This window comes from Melospiza melodia, chromosome 31 (genome assembly GCF_035770615.1).
Source record: "Melospiza melodia melodia isolate bMelMel2 chromosome 31, bMelMel2.pri, whole genome shotgun sequence".
NCBI classification, from domain to species: domain Eukaryota; kingdom Metazoa; phylum Chordata; class Aves; order Passeriformes; family Passerellidae; genus Melospiza; species Melospiza melodia.
Genome location: NC_086224.1, coordinates 761,053 through 777,765, shown reverse-complemented (window position 1 = coordinate 777,765; position 16,713 = coordinate 761,053). Strand labels below are relative to the sequence as shown.

Sequence of the window (16,713 nt, the reverse complement as noted above, 5' to 3'; positions counted from 1 at the left end):
GGAAGAACCGAAGTGATGGACTCATGGAATGCATCCCTGCCCATGGAAGGGGGGTGGAACAGAGCGACCAATTTATGATTTAGGGGACACCACACATCACCACACTGGCAACTTTAACATGGGTTTTATTGCACTCCATCTGCCTCCCCAGGCCAGGGGGCAGCAGGAAGGTGGGGCTGGGGGCTCCAAGCACAGGCTCAGCTCCTGGGGCTGGACCCAGCTGTCAGCCCGAGCCCCAGGACAGGCTCAGCCCCAGCCCCAGGACAGGCTCAGCTCTCAGCCCCAGGACAGGCTCAGCCCCAGCCCCAGGACAGGCTCAGCTCTCAGCCCCAGGCGTGCTCTCTCGCTGGCGGCGGTGCTGGAGCATTCTCTGCACACGCACACTGCACAGGTAACCGGCGTACACCGTCAGCAGCATCATGGAGCCTGAGAAGGCCTTGTAGCCAAAGTCTGCCAGCTGCTTTCTGGACACCATGGCTGCACCTGAGAGAGACACACATAATGCCAGGATGGTCAGTGTTGGAACGGACCTGGAGATCGTCCAGGCAGGGTCACCCAGAGCAGGTGACACTGGAGAATGTCCCGGTGTCTCCAGAAAGGAAAACTCCCATGACTCCATGGGGAACTGTTCCAGTGCTCTGCCCCCCTCCATGGAAAGTTCACCCTCATGTTGAGGTAAAACTTCTTGTGGTCTAGTTTATGACTTGCTCCTCATCCTGTTTCTGGGCATCATCAAAAGGGTCTGGCATTATCCTCTGACCCCTTGGAGATATTTATATGTATTAATAAAATCCCATCTCAGTTCTCTCCAGAATAACCAAGGCCAGCTCCCAGTGTCCCCTCAGAGATGCTCCAGATCCCTCAACATCTTTGTGGCCTGCACTGGAGCATCCCCAGCAGCTCCTTGTCTGTCCAGAGCCCAGCACTGGATGCTCACTCTGGCCAAGGGGCAGGATCCCCTCCCTGACCTGCTGGCCCCGTGCATTCCAGGATCCCACCGCTACTTGGGGCTGTTCCTCCGCAGGTGCAGGATCCTGCACTTGCTCTTGCTGACCTTCATTAGGTTATTCTAATAAATCATTACGTTTTTCTTTGCCCCAGCCGATGGAGGCCCTGCTGGACGGCAGCACAGCCTTCGGATGGATCAGCCACGTTTTGTACCAGCACCAGACCCGCTCAGGGTCCTTCCATCCTTTCATCCAGGTCAGTCACGGACACGGTCGGTCCCTGGTGAGCTCAATGACTACCGGCCCGCAGGAAGGCGGCGGGGAGCGGGGCCGGGAGCGCGGATTCGCGGGTCCCGTCCATCATCCTATCCCATCCCATTCCGTCCCGTCCGGTGCGGTCCGGCCCGATCCCCCCCCGGACTCCCCGTTCCCATCCCGTCTGTCCCGGTCTCTCCGGGCTCCCCGCTCCCATCCCGTCCGTTCCGGTCTCTCCGGGCTCCCCGTTCCCATCCCGTCCGTCCCGGTCTCTCCGGACTCCCTGTTCCCATCCCGTCCGTTCCGGTCTCTCCGGACTCCCCGTTCCCGCTCCCATCCCGTCCGTTCCGGTCTCTCCGGGCTCCCCGTTCCCATCCCGTCCGTTCCGGTCTCTCCGGGCTCCCCGTTCCCATCCCGTCCGTTCCGGTCTCTCCGGGCTCCCCGTTCCCATCCCGTCCGTCCCGGTCTCTCCGGGCTCCCCGCTCCCATCCCGTCCGTTCCGGTCTCTCCGGACTCCCCGCTCCCATCCCGTCCGTTCCGGTCTCTCCGGGCTCCCCGCTCCCATCCCGTCCGTTCCGGTCTCTCCGGACTCCCCGTTCCCGCTCCCATCCCGTCCGTTCCGGCCTCACCGCTCCGCTCCTGCTCCGCCGCTCTCCCGGCCCCCGTCACGTGGCGCGGGGCAGTCACGTGCCCCGTGTCGTCACGTGTGCCGCGGTCACGTGTGTCCCCCCGAGCGCGGGAAGCGCGCGGTGCCCTCAGCGCCCCCTGGCGGCCCCGCCTCAGTCTCCCCTCAGGGGCCGCTCCCGCCGCCATCGCCGCCACTCGGGTCCCCCGGCGAAGCCCACACGGGCCTCCCTGCACGACGGAACCCGCGGGCCGAGGGCCCTCAAGGGACAGTCCTTGACCACGCGTGCATGGGGCCGAGGCTGTCCCGGCCGTGCTGCATCCCTGAGGCTCAGCGGCGCGGTGCCATCCCGACCATCACGGTGGCTTCACAACGGTTCTGGTGACATCCTGAGGGTCCCAGTGCCATTCCAAGGGTCCCAGTGCCATTCCAAGGGCCCTGGTGCGTGCCCAGGACCCCAGTGTGCCCCCAGCCCAGAGCCCCCTTCCCAACAGGCTGCGTTCCCCCAGGTCCCCTCCTGTTCCCCCAGGTCCCCTCACTCCTGTCCCCCCTGTGGCAGCTGCTCCCCTCCCGGAGCTCCTTTCCAGCCTTTGAGCTCTGCTGTCCCAGCCCTGCTCTCTCCGGGGCTCCCTCAAGCTCCAAAGCTGCCAGAGTTACTCTTTCTCCCCTCCTCATCCATCTTTCCCACAGCAGCAGCTCCCAGGACTGTGGCACTGGGATGTGCTGAGCCTGCAGAACATAATTCCAAATGGCAAAGGGAAGACTTTTTATAGCTCAGGACATCCAGCTCCAGCGTGGTGTGTTTAAAAGTGAGAGATCATTGGAGACCTGGGACCCTCAGCAAGGGTCTGCAGCGATTTGGGCACTTCAGGGTCAAAGAAACATGGACAGGGAGGATGCACAAAGCATTTCCATCACAGAGGAGCTCTCAGCTAAACACAAATCCCTGCTGGATTCTGCTGCAGGTGCTGACAGGAGTTTGCAGAGCTCAGGGACCCTCTCTCCTGCATGAGCTTCGTATCCAAACACTTGGATTCCTTGAAGCCCTTGAAGACAAAGAGAACTAGAAGTGGTGCCAGCCCTGCAGGAACACGCTGGACTTCCTTTATCCTTCCTCCAAGCTCAATAAAGCTCCTCGGCAGAGGAAGCCGTGTTGGCTCCCCCCACACGACAGTTCTGCTGAATTTAAAGGTCGCGGAGTGCCTGCTGAGAAAACGTGGCTAATAAAAGGCACAGAAACAAGTGCAGTGCCAACAGATTAAATTCCCCTTGTAAGACACCGAGCAGAGGGTTCAGAGCCCTGGAAAGGTCACTCAGTACGGGGCTCCTTTAAAGACACACAGGGACGAGGCGAGTCTGGGAAAAGCAGCTGGGAAGAGATGAATAAAATCTCACAGCATGTCCTGGGAAGCCCCAAACGTCAGAGAGAGGGAGGCCTGGGGTGTGTGGGGCACAGTGCAGTCCTGGCCTGGCTCCTGCTGGCCCCAGGTGAGGGCTCTGGACCCGGCTCAATGTTGCAATCCCAACCCACCATAGTCCTACAGCCAAATTTTAATCCTGGAACCGTTGCTGAGACAAAGCAAGTGGGACACTGTGTGACCTTGGGGCTAAAGAGGGACCTACAGGGACGTTCTTGCTGTTTCTGGGACAGCACAGGAGGGTGCAGAGCCAGGAGGGAACGGGCAGTGCCCTGTTCTGAGCACTCAGCAAGTCCAGCAGGCACCAACCCAGCAACAGTGATGCACCGGAGAGCATCTCCCATCTCCTCTCCATGTTTATTGTTATTTCAAAGGAACACTGCTAGTCAGAGACCCCTTGGCTCTGGGATTTGAAGGGGGAGAACAGGGAGCCTTGCAGCATTCCAGCCTTCCAGCCCAGGTAGGATCAGTGACTGCTGGACACTCTGGCCTGAGCAAACAGCTCAGAGGGCAGAAGGACATGTGGCACCTGTCCGGACAAGGGGCAAATTTCACAGGCTCAGTGTCAGGCCCAAGACCTCTGTTCTGCCCTGGGATGTTGGACATCTCCACGTACCTGTTGTGGATCATATGCCAATTCCTGCCCCCATGCCAGAGGGCAGCTTGCAGCATCCCCACGTGAGGGAAAGTGTGAGACCTCCTTCCTCCTGTGACAACAGGGGAGCTCCCCCGGGCTGGGGCCAGGTCTGATGGAGAGAGCAAAAGCTCTAAACAAGCTCCAGCGTGTCCCTGGGTCAGCAGGAGCAGCTGGAGGAAAGCAGCCATGGCTGGGTGGCAGGGAATGCCATTGTCTGTGCTGGTGCTGCTTAGAAAGATCCTCAGTGCCTTTGGAAGTCCTGAGAGCTCCACTCAGCAGGTGGAGCCTGGCAGGGGACTGTGCCCTCTCCACCAGACAGGGAATGCAAAAGCAGCAGCAGGTAGGGAAGAGCTGGTGTCACCCGTAGGGGCTAAGAAGGAAGACTCGGGACACTTGTTTTCCCTGCCAGGCAGTGCCCAGCCCTTATCTATCAGGATGGCCTGGCAGAGTCCTTCCCAGAGCTGAATCCACTGTGAGGAAGTGGAAGGAGGAAGATGCTCAGCCCTGCTCAGGGCAAACCTTGGCAGCAGCAATTAAATGAGCCCTTCAAAGAGAGGAAGAGGTCAGCAGGTACCTCTGTGCCAGGCTCAGTGTCCAGGGCAGTGTCTGGGGCTGGGGAAGGGAACCTCTGCTCTTCCAGCAGTCTGCAGAGGCTCCCAGGAGACCCAGACTCCTTCCAAGGCTGTGGCAGCAGATGAGGTTGGTGTGGGCAGGAGCTCTCAGCACATCTCAGCAGGACCTGTGCTCTGCAGGCAGAGCCCCTTACATGTGCTCAGGGTGGTTCTGCAGACACGTGATGAAGTCGGTGACAGGTTTGCCCTCGTAGCAGATCCGATACACAGCCGTGAAGAGGGGGAACCTGTGGGCAGACAAAGAAAGTCACCCCAGATGGCAGAGTAAGAGCACCTCGACTTCTGTCATGGCATGCAGGAGCAGGTGGGCCAATGGCACTGTGCCCCATCCAACAGGCCACTCCTGCCCAGCTTTCCCCTCCTGCTGCTCCTGAAAAGGCCCCAGCCCTACCCCAACAAAGCACAGAGATTCCAGCACTCACTTCTCCACTGCATTCTTGCTCTTGAGGATTCGATGCAGCTCAGCAGATGTCTGGGGACCCTGCAGCTTCTGCCCATTCAGCATCTCCTTCTCCAGCTGCTCGATGGACTGAAACAACACAGCAATGAGGAGCTGGAGCTGCAGCCCTGCTGCTGCACCACGTTCCTGCCCTGGAGCTGGGCTGCAGCACTAGCCAAGCACAGGCAGATCCCACAGGGAACCTGCTCAGTGCCCATCCACCCTGTGGGTGAATTTTTCCTGCTCTCCCACCTAAAACTGTGCTGACCCAGCTTTATCCACACACTTTTATTGGTGTGAGCCACTCCCAGCTCTGCTCACCTTCCCAGTCTTGGCAAAAGCCTCGGCCACCTTGCGGTTGCGGCCCCCGTAGCAGGTGGTGATGAGGTCGGCAACGCCGCAGCTCTCCAGGAAGGTGGAGGAGGTGACAGTGCCCTTGCAGAAGAGTTTGGCAAAGCCAATCATCTCCATCAGGCCCAGGCGGATCACGGCAGCCTTGGTGTTGTCACCGTAGCCAAGCCCATCACAGAAACCGGCCCCGACAGCCACCACATTCTGGAAAACAGTGCCAATGTGATGTGGAGGGATTTGTTCCCAACAGAGCTTGGGGCTTGGCTGTGTGATCCCACTGGCTGCTGTCAGTGCCCACCATCCCTCCTCCCCCAGCTCCCTGCAGAGCTCCAGGCTCTGCTCACCTTGAGAGCCCCACAGATCTCTACAGTGTCAGCTTCCTGCACCACCGACACGCGGAAGTTGGGGGTCTGCATCAGGTCCTTCAGCATCTGCCCGTGCTTCATGTTCTTGCAGCCTGAGGAGACAAAGGGACAAGGAAGAAGATGATGGGGAAGATCCATGAGGTAGGTCCATGCTCTCCTGAAGGTCATTCAGTGAGAGGAACCTATTGCCCAACCAATGTTGCAAAACAGTTGCAGGTCCACACAGAGTCAGGCACACACTGCCTGACAGATAAGCAATGTTCAACTTTGACATTCCCAGAACACAGGGGACAATCCATGCTGCTGTCACGCAAGACAGAAATGACTTTCTGAATACTCAGTAGGTTAAAGGCATCTTCAAAGGTTGTAAATTTGGGGTTGCAGCTTTCTGTCCTGGTTGTCCCTGCAGGGTCCTGTGTGCTCACAGGGGTTGTGGGCTCTGCTCCACCTCCCCAGCCTCCTGCCCAGTGTGTTTGCTGTTGTTTAATAAAACAACACTTTGAATGCCACAACTTCTGACCCAGCAAATGGTTCTGTTTGTCTTGGCTTTGTGCACAGTCCACAACAGTGTGGAGGGTGTTGGAACTGTCGCCAGATGAACTTCCAAGCAGCCCTGGCTGGCAATAACGTGAGATCCAGGTGGGCATCCTGTGAAGCCCAAGGAAATCAAGGATGGAAATTACTCCTAAAAGGCCTCTTGTTGCCCACCTCTTTAATTTGTGCCAGGCAGCTGCCTGATGCTGGCTCCATGCTGGCAGGAACTTTTAGCTGCACAACTCCATTGTTAATGAAGCGAGTGATCCCATCACAAACCCTGGGAATGAGCTCAGCCAGCTCCTATGGAGCCTCCAGGGAACAGGGCCAGTTCACCCAAGGCAGCAGGAGTTTGAGCTGCACCATACTCTCCCCTTTGCCTCTCGCTGCTAATCACAAATGGAAGCTGCTAACGAGGAGGGCTCCTTACCAATGGTGGTTTCACAGAACTTCTCTTCTGCCACTTCATTGGCAATATTGGCCCCCATGAGCACATTCATTTCTATTCCCAGTTTCTCATGGATGATGTCTGAGATCAGCCTCAGCCCATCTGGTCCTTCATCCACACCCTGGGGGACAGCCAGGGACAGAGATCACAGCATCAATTACACTGGGATAGATCTCTAAGGGTATTGAGTCCAGCCTTTGACTGAACACCACCTTGCCAACCAGACAATGGGCAGCTGCCCCTCCTGGACACCTGCCCTGCACCCAATCCTGCCATTCCCTGTGCTGCAGTGCTCTGGCTGATCCTGACATGCAAAGCTGTGCCCTGCTCCTCTCAGCACTGAGATCCCCCTTATGCCCTCACCCTTGTCCCCCAACACCTCCAAATCCCCACAAAGACTCTGCCCCCACTTCCCTTCTTCCCCCCACTGCCCATTTCTGTTCCAAAATCCCTGGATTCCCTCAGCAGCCACTCCAGGCTGCTTCCAGCTCCCCTTCCTTGGCCCCACACCCTGGTTAGTGCTGCTCCTGCTCCCACCTTGATGAGTGACATCCCAATGGCCTCTTTCTTCACGTGGCCCTTGAGCTGGTCACAGACTTTGCCGATGAACTGGTGGGGCACCACGAACAGGAGGACATCAGCCCCTGCACAGGCTTTGAGCAGGTCTGGCTCTGCCACCTGAATAGAGCGTGACTGTTGTTAGGGACTGGGAGGATGGATGGCAAGGAAGGGCCCAAAGCCACCATGCCGAGGTTCCTGCCAGCAGAGGGGCTGGTGGGATGATCCCAGAGCAGAGGGGATGATGCCAGCTCAGAGGCAGCCACATGGCCTCCAGCCCAGCCTGTGGGATGCCAGAGCAGGGTCAAAGGTGGGCAGTGAGAGCAGCCAGGGCTGCAGCTCATCCAAGCACAGATGAAGGTCAGTGGGAGGGCATAACTGAGCCCCGCACAGCCCGCTGCATCCCCTGCTTCACAGCCGGGGTTCCAGCAGCCCCCCAGAGCTGCTGGCCTCTCTCCAAAGCCTGGCCATCAGCTCTGCCCCTCGAGACACTGCTGGCAGCCCACACTCACCACGTTGGGGGGCAGCTTGTGCCCCGGCAGGTACTTGACGTTCTCGTGCTCCGTGTTGATGATGTCCGTGAGCCGCCGGCCGCCCACCTCCTCCTCCAGCACCCACATGTTCACCTGGCTCTCGAAGCTGCCCAGCCGAGCTGTGTTGCTGCCGGCGATCTTGGCGATGGCCGAGCCCCTGCGAGGGCAGAGGGTGGCTGTGGCTGTGGGCACCGGGGAGCCCAGGGCACCACAGGTGACGCTGTGCCCTGCAGGAACGGGCACGGCTGGCACCGGCTGCCGAGGGGGGACAGGGCAGGACAGGGACCGCGCTGCGCCCGCCGAGGGGAGCCGGGTGCCCGGCGCTCACCAGTTGCCAGAGCCCACGACGCAAACCTTCTTGCCACCCATGGTGCCGGGAGCGGGGCACTGCGGGCTCGGAACCCGCCCCGGCTATTTCAGGGCTGCCCGGAGCAGGGGCGGCCCCGGCCCGCCCCCGGCCCCGCCTCGCCCCGGGGCCCCGGGCACCGCTCCGTGAGCGGCAGGTGCAGAGCGCTGCCCTGGAGCAGCTCAGAGCCCCCAGAACCAGGAGCCACAGAATCACGGAGTATTCTGAGATGGAAGGGAGCCTCAAAGACTGGGGAGTCCAAGCCCTGGCCCTGAGCAGGACACCCCAACAATCCCACCCTGTGCCTGACAGCGTTGTCCAAACATCCTTGAGCTCTGGCAGGGTCAGGGTTGTTGTGGCCATTCCCTGGGGAGCCTGTTCGGTGCCTGAGAACTTTTGGGGAAAATACCCTTTTCCTAATATCCATCCTATCCCCCCTGACACAGCTCCAGCCTTTCCCCAGGGTCCTGACACTGTCCCAGAGCACAGGGATCAGACCTGTCCCTCTGCTGCCCCTTGTGAGGAAGCTGCAGACCCCTTGGCAGGGCACTCACCAAGCTGACTTGTGATTGCTGAGCCTTTCTGCAGAAAAGCTTTTCATTGTCCCCCTCTTGCTTAAAAGTGCCATTTCCCCCCCCAAAGAAGGAGCAGGAACCACCTGGTGCAGCCTTTCCCCTTCACAGAGGATCCTTCCCTTGCCCCAGGGGCTCCCAGGTCCGCAGCAAAGCAGTTACATTCTATAAACAAGCAGGGTGAAGAAAATAAATCCCCTTCTGCATAATTTTAAACCTTGCATGTAAACTGTACTTCAGTTTCCTTCAAATTCTGCCCTACTCCCTTGGGCACAATCCAGGCTGCCACAATCCAGCCAAGTGGACACGAGGCAGTTCAGGATTTATTAGCACGGGCCACTGGATTTCCAGTTTTGCTCAAGTTACTTTGTTTACCACAAAAGCACTTTGCAAAGGCTTAGCAGAGTCTGCAAGCTGGGAGATCCCTCCATGAAGGGCTCGCTATAAAAGGCCAAAATATGAAGAACATTTTCTCTCCAGTCACTTAACCCCGCTGGCTTTGAGGAGAAGAAGAAAGCAGAGATAATGGTGTCCCTTCCCTGGGAGCCATCAGGCTCATCCCCCATGGCAGCTGGGAGAGTGCAAGCTGTCAGCATGGAAGGAGGAGGACAGCTTCCTTCACAGGAGTCTTTTATTAAAACTGGGTGACGTCTACAAGGATACAGTACAAAAAAAAAAAGATTTGGTCCATGGAAAAAACCGTAATACTCAGTTAAGAAAAGAGGTTACTCTGCAACAGCTACGTTTGCCTATGTAGGACTCAGCATCCCTCCTGTGGGAGTACCCTGAGGAATCAGGGGCTGCTTCTCCAGCACCAAGACCTTCACCCCAGTACCACGGAGGAGCATTTCAGAAGGGCAAAGGAGAGGGGAAGTCGAGAGTCTATTACTCACAGACATGTAGTAACACAGACACAAGGAGTAGTAGGGCCACCCAGGTGCTCCAACTCACAGCAGCCTCCCCAGCCACACGGAACTGGGTGAGTGCTCATCAGTAACATGATCCTGCAGCTATTCCAAGAGTCAGACCAGCTTCGAGTCCATTTGCATTATAGTCCCGAGCACAAACACTGGGATTGGAGTGAAGAGGAGCTATTTCATTCTCCTAAGCCTGACCACCAGCACCTCATTCCAAGAGGAGGCATCGGGGCTGCTACTCCTCACAGTGGAGAAAATCTATTTGTACATTCCTGAACCATGCTGGGCCCTATGGCAGCCCCACAGCCTAAACTTGACTAAAAACCACAGGAGCTTCAGCATGGAAACACCTGCTAACTCACATATGCTTGGAAAAATGTCCATTTCCAAGGACCGTCCTGTCCTTGGACCCACACGAAGGAGCCTCTGGTCCCCACAGTAAGTGACAACTGTCCTGAAGGAATGAGCCTACAACACTGTCCCTGCAGAATTCCAGGCAGCTGCTCCATCTCCTCTCCCTGCTCCAGGGAACACAAGCAGCCACGTGGTTTGCTGGAAGCCGCTGGTAGGTGTTCGAAGTGCAGAGCTCTGCATCACTCCAAGGCTTCCACATCCCTGCAGGAAGCCAAGGCCTTGTCTCCCTGTGATCCCAGCCCAGGACAGTCCATCAGGGAACACGCAGGGAATGGGGCAGGGAGAAGGGAGAAGGGAAGAAGCAATTCTCTGTACAGTTCAGGAACTTCCTCAAGGAGGAGAGTGACCTATGAGGCAGCCCAGTGCAGCAGCACCCTCTGAGGAGGGGGTGAGGGCAGGGAGGTATGTCAGCTCATGGCATCCTGCCCACGACAGCGCCTGGCACGGGCTGTAAAACGTGGCAGGGAAGAGCCCAGCCACACCTTAGAGCAGAGCCAGGCTTCAGAGCCAGCTCTAAGTGCCCAACCAGATGCTGGTTGGGGAGGAATGGGCTGAGAGAAGGCTCTGAGTCACTCTGGCTACCGGGGACACTATGGGCAGTGCAGAGTCATGGGGACGCTCGTGGAAGCCTTGGGACTGACAAGGCAACAGTCAGGAAGAAAACCAGGTAGAAATGTGTGCTCGTTGGAGCCTGTCTGCTTGCCCCAGGTGTCCTGGACTTGCCCCTGCAGGGACAATGCCAGGATGAATAGCGTGGGCCTCGCTGCCAGAGTGGGATTCGGTGAGCTGGAACAGACAGAGCTGCAGCTCTGTCTCCACAAACAGCTGTGATGCTTCTGCCTGGGGAGGAGCAGAGCAGCCTATGTGTTCCGGATGCCCAGGGCCTGCTCCAGTTCCTGCCGTCTCTGCTGCACCTGCACGAGGAGCAGAATTGCAGCATTAACACCCTCGGGTGGTGCGGCACCAAGTTAACACACAGCACCAGCTGGGAAAGGGTGAGCTCACACCAGGACCAAGATGCAACCACCACCTCCCCCCAGCACTGTGTGCCCCAGGGAGTGCCAGCACAGAGAGGGACCCCAGCGTGGGGACGCTCACCTTGGAGTAGAAGTATCGGCACACGGCTTCCTGCGCCCACGGCTGGAAGTAGAACTCGGCTCTGCGCTCCTCCTCGGGATTCCCAACGACATCAGTCATTGTCTGGCAGCACAAAGGCACAACAGCTCAGTGAGTGCAAAAGCTCTGGCTGTGCTGAGCAAACCCACCCCCTTCCCTTTCCTCACACACATCTCAGTGCGCCCAGGTCAGCTTCTTACGCTTGACTCAAATCCCAGCCTCGCTTTCCAAGGAGGAAATTGCCTCCTTCTCTCTGTGGGAGCTCATTCTAATGAGGGAAGCGTGTGAACTGGACCACCTTCCACACAAGACAAAGCTTCTACCTTCAAATCCCGGCACTGGGACTGGAGCCAGTCGTTGATGAAGCCCTGAGGATCTCGGGCAAAGCTCAGCATGAACTCGCGCTGTGTCTTCAGCTGGTTGATGGTCTCAATTGTTTCATGGATCTGAGGGAGACAAACACAGAATGGAACTGCTGAACAGGAGAGAAGTCAGAAACATCAAGGCATCCAACATATGAAGGCAAATTCTTACACTCTCTTGTTAACTTATACTTACCAGGATGTTCAGCTCCCAGTTTCCTGCTCTCTAAATATTACTAGTTTTCCCATAGACTTGTTGCTTTAAAAATTACATTACCAGGTACAACCATGTTTGTAAACACGGCTCATCCCACTGCAGCTTCCAAACACCAGAGCACTCCTATCCTGTGACCAGAGACACATCCCTGCCCAGCAACAAGGAGAGCAGACCTGAAGGAGCTTTTCCTACCTTGTTATCCAGAGCAGCAATTTCCTGTTGACTGGCTGTGGAGAGCAGAAAGGAATTCATCTGAGTTTTCAGGGTATCGTCCACCTCCACGTCAATGTCATAGCAGGCTGTTTTCTTCTGGTCATTTGGGTCAACACTGGGGACATCCACAAGAAGCCAAAATCAGGGAACAGCTCCAGAAAGAAGGCAAAATCTGGGACCAGTTTAAGAAAGCAGCAAATGCAGCTCCTCTGGGATGCTGCAGCAAACAGACTGCAGGCAGGCACAGGCACAAGCCATGCCACTGTCAGCCTCAGCCCCAAAAGCAGCTAAAGCCCACAGATGGCTTTGCAGCAAAATAAAAGAATGATTGTTCCATGAAGGTTTCTATGCACAGCAAAGGACAGCAGGGATGTGGGAGTGCCTTTGGAAGAGGGAGGTGGTAATGAGAGAGGCGGCTGCTCTTGTACAAAGGAACAGTGACAGGCAACATGGGAACTGCTGCTGAAAATCAGGACACAGCACATTGTCTTCCCAGCCAGCCTCATCCATCCCTCCCTCCCACTCCTTCCACTCCTCCCTGGAAACAGGAACTGCCGTGGAGCAGCCTCACCTGATCACATGATTGATGATGATGGGCTCGGGGGGCATCAGCAAGGCATGAAGCCTTTGTGGGATCTCCGAGAACTTCATCCGCTGCGACTCAAAAATCTGTGACAGAGACAGGGCTGGGGGAGGAGCAGGGGCTCGCTGCAGCCACCCCCGTGGGGGCTGCCCACGCTGGGAACTGCTCCAGCTGCTGCTGCTCCAGCCCTGCCACTGCTCACCTGCTGCAGGTACTTGTCACAGATGACAAACTCCCGCTCGTGGGGGTCCTGCAGCTTGTGGGTCTTGATGTACTGCCACAGGGCCTGGATGATCACGGGCCGGGTCTGCGTGTGGATGCCCAGCAGCCGAGCCAGGCGCGGGTCCAGCTTGAACTGGGGAGGCTGAACAAAGAGCACCGAGAGGTGAGGCAGCCCAGACACAGGGAATGCTGCATGCCCAGCACTGCTGCTCCCAGCATGCAATCGTGGAATGGTTTGGGTTGGGAAGGACCTTAAAGAAATCTCATTCCACCCCCTGCCATGGCCAAGGGCACCTTCAACTATTCAGGATTGCTCCAAGCCCTGTCCGACCTGGCCTTGGGCACTTCCAGGGATCCAGGGGCAGCCACAGCTTCCCTGGCAGTTGTGCCAGGGCCTCACCACCCCCAGAGGGGGGAATTTTTCCCTACTGTGCTACCTGGTAATCCAGCATCAGCAGGACAGTGCAGCGCACGTTCACATCCCCCGGCCTCTTCACCTGGAAGCCGTCTGTCTCCTGAGTCGTTGCAGTCCTGTGCCACTGGAACATGAGAGGGAATTCAGAAACCCCCCAAACATGATTCCCCCTGCTCCTGTTGCTGGGCACCCAAAAGCTTTGCCAGTAAATCCCACCCAGCTAGAGAAATCTCCAATTCTTCCTACTTAGAGTTTAAACAAGAGTCAACACATTTGTTCTGACCTTCAGCAAGTGAGAGGAAAAGCCAAAGTGAGAATTCAAGAGCTCCTGGCTCCCAGAAGCCTCAAGGATTCCCACCTCCCATGTTGTAAATGACACACAAACCCCACCTGCTGAAACACCAACCCACTTTTAGAGGAAACACAGCAAAAAGCAGCTCACCTCTACTAGGTGATTGTCAGGGCCATACAGGTCTTTATCAAGTTCAATGACCAGAGATTTAAAGAAGGACGAAAATTTCCTTTTCTGCTTGGTGGCATCATATTTGGACAGAGCAGACTGCAAGCAACACAGGGAGGAAGAGGGTTAGGGCAGCAAGTCTCAGCACTCAAGCACAGCCACCGTGCACAACAGCTCCTGTAAGTTCTGACCACCTGAATTCACCAACGTGTGCTCAAAAATCGAGTTTCCAAGTGAGAAAGGGAAAGACTGGAGTTAAAGATGAGCTCGCAGGAGTTAAACCCCTCAGCAGTTACGTACAATGCCAGTGCCCTGGTTCTCAGAGCTGGGGACACAAGTGCCACTGAGCTGCTCTCACCAGTGATTCTCACAACTCTAAGAACTTTGGACAACTCATGTCCTGCCATGGGGACACCCATCGGTCTGCAAGCTGGGCTCTCGGTCTCGTCACCATCAGACTCCTTGGAAAACAGAGATGAAGGAGGATATCAAGCCCCAGCTGTGCTCTCGGACACTAGGAAACTGGTTTTACTGCCAACTCCAGACCCACAGTCCCCTCTGAGGTTGGGTATTTCCCACTTACATCCTCCAACAGCCGTCCTTCCACCCGGAGCTCCCAGGAGGCGACGGTTCCTTCGCCGTCCTCCGCGTCCGACTTGGCGGGGTTGAAGGTGTTGGAGATAAAAATACGCAGCTTTCGCTTTTGCTAGGAGGAAAAACATCAGCTAATTAATAATCAGTTAATTCTCCTGCACAGGGCCAACTGTGCTGCACAGGCTTTGCTAAAACTGAGCTCAATGCTCTCAGCTGCCTCACATTCCCCTCCTCCTGGAGCACACAGCGAGGACAGAGGAGCTGCTGGTCCCAGTCCTTGGGAGCCCTGATTTGCCACACTCAGAGCACACAGCCCTTCAGTGCCCTCCTGCTGCCTGAACTCAGGAGCCTGCAGAGCCTGGATACAAGGCATGGACCCCCCTACCTTGATGGGGCGTTTCAGAGCCTCCTGGATATCCAGGCGCTTCCTCATGATGGTCTGGTCCAGCTTCCTCTCGAAGGCCAGCAGGTCCATGTAGGCCTGGGATTCAGGCACGAGCTCACGGATCTGTGGCCAGGCAAAGATGGAAATGCCCATCAGCTCCCCAGGCAGCCTCACCTCCCCCCGAGCCCCTCCCCGTGTCCCACTCACCCGCTGTGGGAGGATTTTATCTGCCATCTTCTTCTTCTTGGCACTGACAGGGGCAAGAGGCAAAGGAGGTGTGAAAATGGGAACAGCTCTGGGTACAAAAAAATCACAAACCTGCAGCTCCCCAGTTAGCTGGGGAGTATGGCTCAGTGTGGCTAACTGGTTATCTCAATGCCCCCCACCCCTCTGAGCACTCACAAAGGGAATTACAGCTGTTGGAATGCGGTTTCATCCCTTGGGAAGGAGGACCTCACAAAATGCCCACACCAAGTGATCCTCCTGCCTCAATGAACTTTGGATTGGCTTTTCCAGGAACAGCATTTTAATCCAGCATGAATTTCATTCTCAATAGGGCATCACACCAGGATGCAGGCACGTGACATAAACTCAGCCCTGCCCAGTGCTGTCCTCCAGTGCCAGGGGAATGCACAAGGACCTGACAGGATCCTTCAGCCCCTAAATGCTGAAGGATGGCTGAGAACTCCAGAATCCTTGAGGCTGGAAAAGCCCTTCCAGACCCTTGACTCCAACCTGTGCCCGATCCCCACCCTGTCACCAACCCAGACCACTCAGTGCCACATCCATCGTTCCTTGAAAACCTCCAGGGATAGGAACTCCACCACCCTCCTGGGCAGCCCCTTATAAAGTCTGGCAATTTCCATGAAAAAATTCCTCCCGAACCCCACGACAGCCAGGGGATGTTGCTTTCGCCCCGAGATGCTCCCATTGTCCGGGATGTCCCCGTTAGCCCGGGATGTCCCCGTTAGCCCGGGATGTGCCCTCTCCCCGTGCCCCCGTTCCTTACTTGTGGTTGCGGTTGGGCACCGCCTGCGGCTGCACCTGCTGAAGCTGCTGCGGCGCCGGCCGCTTGCGAGCCTGGTCCAGCCCGGCCTGCGCCAGCGCGGGCCGCACGGCTGGGCTCCCGCCGTATCCGGGAGGACCCATGGCCGGGCCCTGCGGCGCCAGGCGGCCGCCCGGCAGCATCCCGGGGCGCTGCGGAGAGAACAGAGCCGGTCAGCGCCCGCCGAGCCCGGCCCCGCGCCCCGCCCCGCGCCGCCCCGCCTCACCGGGTAGGCGGCTCCGGGCAGCGGCGAGCGGTACAGGCCCTGCCCCGGCGCCGGGCCCATGCGCACCGCCCCGCCCGGCGCTCCCGGGCCCAGCGCGGCCCCGGGCGCGGCCCCGGCGCCGCCGCCGCTCGCAGGCCCCGACTGGAACCCGGCCCGCGCCGCCATCTTGTCTCGCACAAAGGGAGCGGAACCGGAAACGGCCGCGCAGGGCGCGCGGAGCGCCGGGGAGGAGCCGCCCGCGCCCGCCGCCCGCAGCGCCCCCTGGCGGACGGGAGGAACGAGCGGCGGGGATGCGAGATTGGGGATCGAGGACATTGAGGGGTGGGATTGGGGTGCGGGATGGTCCCAAACGCTGGGAGGGGTTGGGGGTATCAGTCCCCGCTCCTCGGCCGTGATGACAGCCCTTGTTCCCTGGTGCTGGAGCCTCCCTTGCACCGGGATGTGCTCAGAGAGAGGTGGATGCGCCTTTCGCAGGGATGGAGGGCTCTGATGTGCAGGTGGGGCAGTGACACCCCTCACCTGAGCTGCCCTCCTCGTTCAGGAGGAATTTCTCCATGGAAAGGGTGTGAGGAGCTGCCCTGGGAGGTGGTGGAGTCGCCATCCCTGGAGGTGTCCAAGGAACAGCTGGACGTGGCACTCATGGCGCTCTGATGGGGGTCACTCACAGTTTGGACTTGGTGATCTTTTCCAGCCTCAGGGATTCTGGGATCTTAGGGATGAAATTTATGGGGAAAATAAATGACCATGAATGGGCCCAGCTTGTGCAGGTTCGGGCAGAGGAAAAGGATTCCTATCTCCCCTGGGGTTCCTCCAGAGCAGGAGGTTGGAGTTAAAGGCCACTTTCTGCAAGTATTAACATTAAGTTGCTTCTCCCTGAAGCAGTT

At 57.7% G+C, this 16,713-nt stretch overlaps 3 protein-coding genes across 4 annotated transcripts; all 3 read right to left on the bottom strand.

The window, feature by feature from the left end:
• Positions 1-108: 108 nt before the first annotated feature.
• On the bottom strand, positions 109-1,903 carry LOC134431398 (cytochrome c oxidase assembly protein COX14 homolog). Of its 2 annotated transcripts, none has more exons than XM_063179420.1 (2): positions 1,832-1,903; positions 109-483 (listed from the first exon to the last, which is right to left on the bottom strand). In XM_063179420.1, exon 2 carries the CDS (start codon positions 473-475, stop codon positions 317-319), a length of 159 nt encoding a protein of 52 aa, XP_063035490.1. In that variant the 5' UTR covers positions 476-483; positions 1,832-1,903; the 3' UTR covers positions 109-316. The 2 variants fall into 2 exon arrangements, with proteins under 2 accessions (XP_063035490.1, XP_063035489.1); XM_063179419.1 differs by lacking the exon at positions 1,832-1,903 and adding an exon at positions 1,085-1,353.
• Positions 1,904-3,583: 1,680 nt separating this feature from the next.
• On the bottom strand, positions 3,584-8,189 carry GPD1 (glycerol-3-phosphate dehydrogenase 1). Its single transcript, XM_063179266.1, has 8 exons — positions 8,071-8,189; positions 7,722-7,899; positions 7,189-7,329; positions 6,634-6,772; positions 5,649-5,761; positions 5,275-5,508; positions 4,937-5,043; positions 3,584-4,741 (listed from the first exon to the last, which is right to left on the bottom strand). The coding sequence occupies exons 1-8, from the start codon at positions 8,109-8,111 to the stop codon at positions 4,645-4,647; spliced, it is 1,050 nt and encodes a 349-aa protein (XP_063035336.1). The 5' UTR covers positions 8,112-8,189; the 3' UTR covers positions 3,584-4,644.
• Positions 8,190-9,273: 1,084 nt separating this feature from the next.
• SMARCD1 (SWI/SNF related, matrix associated, actin dependent regulator of chromatin, subfamily d, member 1) lies at positions 9,274-16,144 on the bottom strand. Its single transcript, XM_063179205.1, has 13 exons — positions 15,830-16,144; positions 15,568-15,755; positions 14,766-14,808; positions 14,559-14,681; positions 14,163-14,285; positions 13,562-13,678; positions 13,142-13,243; positions 12,685-12,846; positions 12,471-12,568; positions 11,879-12,014; positions 11,431-11,553; positions 11,090-11,191; positions 9,274-10,905 (listed from the first exon to the last, which is right to left on the bottom strand). The coding sequence occupies exons 1-13, from the start codon at positions 16,142-16,144 to the stop codon at positions 10,852-10,854; spliced, it is 1,686 nt and encodes a 561-aa protein (XP_063035275.1). The 3' UTR covers positions 9,274-10,851.
• Between the last annotated feature and the right edge of the window lie 569 nt (positions 16,145-16,713).